Raw genomic sequence first — 7,113 nt, 5'->3', positions numbered from 1 at the left:
GAACTCCTGACTTCATGTAATCCTCCCACCTTTGCCTCCCAGACTGCTAGGATTACAAGTGTGAGCCACCGCACCTGGCCCAGGTCCCCGTTTTAAATTCTTTGTCATACTACGGCTATTACCGGAAAGCAAAGCCTCATATATTGTCCTTTGCATTTCTTGAAAAAGTCAGGTATCATTTTAACACTACTTTTATAGAATTAAATCAGTAATTGGTATTGCCCATTGTTTTAAGCCCTGTATTTTTTTTTTTTTTTTTTTAAGAGATGAGGTCTTGCTATTTTGCCCAGATTGGGCTCAAACTAGTGATCCTGAGCCTCCTACTGTTAGGATGCAGTTAAGGGAGGAGGACTTTCCCTCGCACAAAGCCTACATGCTAGTAGGAGAAGGGTGACCGAGAGTAGCCTTGTGACGTGGCCATATTATGATAGGCTGATCTACATTGCGGTTTCACCCCACAGTGGGTTTTCAGAAACCATGATGTCAGGAGTGCTCTCCCTGCTACAACCCCCCCATCCATAGGAAAATAAAAAGAACCAACCTTGTATTCCACAGGGTCGTCTCCACTCGCAGAGACCAATCCGTCCTTTCTCTGGGATGTACTTTCGCTTTGCAATAAAAGGCTGTTTTTGTGTGACTTGTGGATTTGTGGTTTGCTAATTATTCTGTCTACTGTTCCTCTGGCCGAGATTATTTGGGTTGGAGGTTAAGAACCAGTCATGTTCCTGACACCGCCTCAGCCTTCCTAGTGGCTAGGACTACAGGCATGCTCCACCATGCCTAGCTGCCCTTCATCTTGTCCTTTTAAATCTCAGCTGAGCTCTCAGTATCCAGAGAGGGTGTGTCGGTTTCTTTAACGCCACAACTTTTCCCAACACTGCACTAAGCACTGTCTACCACTCATATTCCCCAGCCAGCGCTGATTCTGCAGCCAGAGTTCTGCTGAAGGAGCTCCCAAGCTACTTGAACTTCATTATTTTTCAAGATGTTTCTACTCAGTCATTGTGCCATTTGCTTTGTCAGATAAGAGACTCTGGGGCAACGAAGCAGGGGATTGGGAAAATAAACTGCTCAAGCTGATAAATGTGAATCTTCAGTCTGTTTCAAATGCAGCAGGCCACGCTTTGCCTCCCAGGAACTTCTTTCCGAGCTCACTTGCAGTGTTTGACACAGGGAGTTACCCGAACACAAGCCTCACCTTTAGCTCAGCTCTTACGCTGGTGGCATGTTCCTTCCCCTACTCCGTGATCTGGTGTCCACAGGTGGTGCCTATGCAGCCCTGGGCTCCCATTGGGCGAGAGGGCATGTCTCACAGAGACAACACCGGCCACTCTGCTTCCATCTGAGCTCACAGAAACCTATTTTTTTTGAGCTGGAGGAATCAATCCCAATCCAGTAAAGCACTTAAAGCTCAGGGCTTTGACCTTGCCTGGCAAAAGCCCTAACTGTTGCGTTCTAGATGCTTTGCCATTTCTTCCTGACCTGCCCTTTCTCATACAAGCCCCATCTCTTCTTAATAGCAGGGCCCTACACAAATCCTGACACCTGTAATCCTAGCACTCTGAGAAGCCAAGGTGGGAGGACTGCTTGAGCTCAGGAGTTCAAGATCAGCCTGAGCAAGAGTGAGACCCCATCTCTACTGAAAATAGAGAAATTAGTTGTGGCGAACGCCTGTAGTCCCAGCCACTCTAGAGGCTGAGGCAGGCAGATCACTTGAGCCCAGGAGTTTGAGGTTGCTGTGAGCTAGGCTGACACCACTGTACTCTACCCCAGGCAACAGAGTGAGACTCTGTGTCCAAAAAAAAAAAAAACAAACCCAAAACAAAGGCAAATTCAACTCCCTCCTCACTGTCCGCCCCCCCCCAAAAAAAACCAGCCTGACTTTTCTGTTTGGAACCTACTTTCTGATTAGAGTGTGAGAGGGGCGGGGGTGAGATAGGTTGGGGGAGGAAGGATGGAAGTTGTTTAAAGGAAGCAGAACAAGAGTAAAATTAAAATGCATTTATGCTATATTTTAAAACATTTCCCCAAAGTGCTCTGAAATGGAAAGAAAATGCAGAATAGTTCCAATTCAACCAAGGCACAGTTAAAATTCCTAACATGGCCTACCTGGATGGCACAGGAAACAGTGACATCCTTGCAGTTTTTAAACCTGAACAACTCAAGTTGTTGGTATGAGGCAAACGTTTAAAAGCAAGTTGCCTTTTTCTCACTGCTAGCGTACATATCCCTCCAGTCAGCAAGCCCATTTCATCTTCTTTTTCCCAGTAGCTTATTTCAATGGGTGTGGAATACTTTATATGATTTCATAATGCACATATGCTATGATACATTGTCTTAAACGCAGTTGTGGAATGTTTCTATTTTTATGATCTACTAAGAACATAAGACACTGTTATTTTTACACTGTCTCTTAATTCTATGGTGGACAAAGCACCAATTTCTGAAATTCAATAAAAACAAACCTTCCTTTGTTGCTCAAATTTTAGCAATGGCTTCAGTGGTTTTAACTTCTTTCATTTTAAAGCTTTTTTGAATCCTTTCATGGGGGTGGAGTGGGCCTGAAATAGCTAAAAATATAAAGGAAAGGAAGGAGAGAGAAGCAGCTAGATAATCAGATAATTGAAAACTGACTTGGGTTTTTCTCCCTTTTTTTCTTGAATGGGTAGTAACAGCTCTACTTTGGATTATGTTCAATGCCAAGTAAACAAACAGCATTTAAGTTAAAAAAAAAAAAAAAGGAACAGAATTTCATGAAATCATAAATTATTGGTAATAGTATTAACATTCCAGCAAAAATAAAAGTAGTTTAGTGTAAAAAAAAAAATTAAACTGCTGTCGTCATCTACCAAAATCCAAAGTTAGGTAAAACTTCAGACAGGCAATTTACTACCTTCTTTGAAATGAATATTGTCTTCAATTTATAGATGTTGTGTTCTAAAGTTCAAGGACAGGGACGTTGGTACTTTGAGATAGGAGTCTGCCAACCTCCTCATTTCCCAGCAAACTAGTAAACTTTTTCCTTCTTTTCAAAACAAAAATAATAATAAAAAAATAAAGTTCAAGGACAACTGGAAATCAGAATGTGCTTTCCACAAAAACAGTGACATAAATGGTGAATCAGGGATTCCACATGGCTCAACACTACAAAGACTTTCCCAAAAAAGTCTTTGTTAGATTTCAGTAATACTATATAATATTTCTATTAGCAAAGGGGCTGTATTCCAATACTTACTAGACTCTATCACCAGGCATAAAAATTACATAGAAAACAAAGGGATGTATTACCAATCTCAAACAAGAATATTGATTAAAACAACAACAAAAAAACACCCTTAAAATGTCCCACATATTAAAAACATGGCCATTTTTAGGTTAAGATTGGTTGAGGTCACCATGCAGTGTTAGGGTAGTCTTCCTGATGCAGAGGGGTCCAGGAATGGCAGGGTCCTGTAAGTGGCTGGTGAGAAGGACCCATTGCTTTGCCTCCTAAAATCACTATCTCCCATAGCATTAGCAAAACTAGTCAGGGGTCAGGCATTGGGGACAGGCTATACATCTATCATTTCTGATGCCCTTTTCACAGATCCCCTTCTCCCCCCAGCTATTGTCCATCTACTTGTAGATGGCAAGAAATGAGTCATTTTAGCCCTTTCCCGTCATTTAGAAATAAAATCCAAATGGCTTCTTCAGAAAAAAGACTGTGTGGGGCTTGGCACAGTGGCTCACACCTGTAATTCCAGCACTTTGGGAAGCAGGGGTGGGAGGATCACTTGAGCCCAGGAGTTCAAGACCAGACTGAGCAACATTGCAAGACACTCTCTCTACAAAAAGTTTAAAAATTAGCCAGGTGTGGTGGCATGCACCTGTAGTCCCAGCTACTCAGGAGACTGAGGCTGAAGGATCGCTTGAGCCCAGGAGTTTGAGGTTGCTGTGAGCTATAACACCACTGCACCCTAGCCTGGGTGAGAGAGCAAGATCCTGTCTAAAAAAACAAACAAACAACAACAAAAACAAACAAACAAACAAACAAACAAAACTCAAAAAAGACATATGGTCTTTGGTTAAATATATAATCAAGCAAAATGTATAAATGAGCAATACCAGCTCCCTTATTTTTTTTTGCTTTTTCTGGGGAGAGGACAGTATCGGCCATTTGCAAACAGATAGGGAGAGGAAAGGCTAAGGAATGATTCACAAGAAAAGGGAAAGGATATAGAAGGTAAAACCAAGGCTCCAACTTTTGCTTAGTGGCAGCACTGTAGACCTGTACCTGAGCAAGCCCACATAAATACATGCACAGAGGCATGGCGGAGTTCTTTGACATGGAATTGGTAACAAAAACACTGCTACTTCATGTAACAAATTATAGCTAATGTATGTTTGTGCTTTTATGACATAAAGAGGCTTGTACTTGTATAAGGGAGCTTCTTTGCCAGGGACTTGATCAAGAACCTTAAACACTCTGGGAAAACAAGCATGCAGCATTAGTAGGAGAAAGAAGAAAGCTTATTTTCCTAGACACAGCACTGATCTTCAAGAAACGTTCAAAACAAGCCATCTGCAAATACCCAGGGCCTTCATACAACCTTTAGCCATTCCTTAAAACTCACCTATTCTCTCCCTCCTCATTTCTCATTTCTCCCCCTATCAAAACTTCCTTTTTCTCAGAGAAGGTGGGGTGGGGCTCTATTAAGTAGCAGAATCTCTTAAACAACCAACAGTAAGGTAGTATGTCAATGATCAGTTGATGGACATCCCTCTCAGAGATCTGTATTTTAAGACACAAAGTTTAAAATCCCAAATGAATCTCAACTCTTAGATTTCAGGAAAAATAACAGCAAAGTAAAAAATAAAAATCAGGTTGTAGACGTATGTTGGGAGATGTGGTTAACTTTCCAGGTAGCTCATACTGAGTATGTGTACAGCTCCTTTGGGTAATTTTTATATTCTATGGCTTTCTCTTTTATCTAATGCCTAACTCAGAAATTTCCTTAAAAAGTCAGCGATTGTGGAGATCCCTCCTCACTCTCCCACCCAATGACAGAGGAGAGTTTTGGGAGGGTAAGGGATATAACATAGAGAAAATGGCACACCACGGTGTTACATCTCAAGTAAGGGGCGTACTTTCAACTTAATACTAGTGTATTACTGTTCGTAGTAATATATAGCAAATTATCATGTTATAAAAATATACAATAAAATCTTATAAGAAACTCTGAATGGATTGAAGGTTGATAATTCTCCTATGTAAAAAGACTACAATATAACCGTAGTTGTTGGCTAAGCTCCATCAATTTTTTTTAATTCTCTTTGCTTTTTTCTCCTGGTCTTCTGTTATCCTTTCTGCAGGTCGCTTCTTCAATCCCTTCATTTTCCTGGTTTGTAGTTTGCTCAGGTCTTGCTTCTGCATATGAATCCTTCCATAAGTTGTACCAAAAGTATCATGGGAGATATTTTTCTTCTTCTTTGGCTATGAAAAAAGAATACATACATATATGAATAAAAATATATGTTTAATGGCCTTCTACTATTATGAGTCAGTAAAAATCTAGTCTACAGCTATCTTAAAACAATTTCCATGAGTGAGTATCCCCTTAATGACACAGAATGTATAGTCCTATATACCCTTCTTCTCATACAAGTGTGCATACAAATCCCTTGGGGATCTCGTCAAAATACAAGTTCTAATTTAGTAGGTCTAGGGTGGGGCTGATATTCTGCATTTCTAACAATTCCCAGGTAAATTGTCAGACCACATTTTGAGAAGCAAGACTATACACTACACACTGTTACGCATCGAGAGAATTTCCTGTGTTTGGCTTATGGAATTATGACTATCATTTCAATCTCTACTGGATTCCAGAGATAACATTTCTACTTGTTTTTTAAAACTACTTAAGAAGTCGTCTCTTTTGTGGTAGACATTCTAAAAAATAATAACTTTTTAAAAAGTCAGAACATGTTTTATGCACATATGGTTTATACATCCTATGCTCAAAATCCTTATCTTCATGATGCCCCAAACAGTTTTTTTTGCTGAAAATCGCAGTCCGAGCCACCAGAAAGCTCTCAGCCAAACTTGATGCCTGATTTCTGCAATTCTTTTTTATTATCCCTTATGGTCGGCTTTGATTCTTCCTCCTTTTCCTGGCTCTAAGAGGCTAGTTTTATCTATTGATCTTGTTATGTATTTTCTTTAATATAATATGCCACAAATCCATACAATAAATATGGCACCAAGCCTCAGGTCATGTACCTTGAGAGCTTTTGGCATTTTCATAGATAATTTATAAAGGTCATCTGATGCCAGGTGTGTCCTCCTCAGAACTAGATCCAGTGAGGGTCCCATCTCTTCCAATTCAATCCGTGGTGTTCTGCAACCAGATTTCTTCAACAGCAACCTTTATGAAATAAAAAAAAAGAAATGCTGCTTTAAACTTTTTTTTATAAAAGTCCTCTCCCCAAAGTATTTTTGTTCAAGGGAATTACAGTTCCATAAAATGACATAAGAATGTTTAGAAAAGCTAAGCTACTTAAATATTTTATATATTCAGGCCAAGTCTATCTTTTGGTTCACTTATTTTTATACATATTTTTTTCCTTTTAGAGTTAAAGGGTCACACAAATATCAAACCAATTTTTAATAATTTTTTTCCTTTTTAATAGGTGGTTTATTTTTTAAAATCAGAAATAAAATTAGGCCGGGCGCGGTGGCTCACGCCTGTAATCCTAGCACTCTGGGAGGCCGAGGTGGGCGGATCGTTTGAGCTCAGGAGTTCGAGACCAGCCTGAGCAAGAGCGAGACCCCATCTCTACTAAAAATAAAAAGAAATTATATGGACAGCTAAAAATATATATGGAAAAAATTAGCCGGGCATGGTGGTGCATGCCTGTAGTCCCAGCTACTCGGGAGGCTGAGACAGGAGGATCCCTTGAGCTCAGGAGTTTGAGGTTGCTGTGAGCTAGGCTGACGCCACGGCACTCACTCTAGCCTGGGCAATAGAGTGAGACTCTGTCTCAAAAAAAAAAAAAAAAAAGAAATAAAATTATACAATATATTATTGAAAAACAGCAAGAAAGATTAAAAAAATTCTTCTCAGAAAAGAAATG

The 7,113-nt window shown here is 40.0% G+C and overlaps 1 protein-coding gene across 2 annotated transcripts in view; it reads right to left on the bottom strand.

Moving 5' to 3' along the window:
- Positions 1-3,239: 3,239 nt before the first annotated feature.
- Positions 3,240-7,113, bottom strand: part of RPF2 (ribosome production factor 2 homolog) — a 31,324-nt gene continuing 27,450 nt past the window's right edge. For both annotated transcript variants that reach the window (XM_069487808.1, XM_069487809.1), the window contains 2 exons: positions 6,260-6,404; positions 3,240-5,473 (listed from right to left, as the gene is read on the bottom strand). In XM_069487808.1, coding sequence (XP_069343909.1) covers positions 5,294-5,473; positions 6,260-6,404 — 325 coding nt within the window. In that variant the 3' untranslated portion in view covers positions 3,240-5,293. The remainder of the gene's footprint in view (positions 5,474-6,259; positions 6,405-7,113) is intronic.

The sequence above is a fragment of the Eulemur rufifrons genome, chromosome 15 (assembly GCF_041146395.1).
Source record: "Eulemur rufifrons isolate Redbay chromosome 15, OSU_ERuf_1, whole genome shotgun sequence".
NCBI lineage: Eukaryota > Metazoa > Chordata > Mammalia > Primates > Lemuridae > Eulemur > Eulemur rufifrons.
Note: the sequence above shows the minus strand (reverse complement) of the source record. Positions and strands in the feature narration are given on the sequence as shown.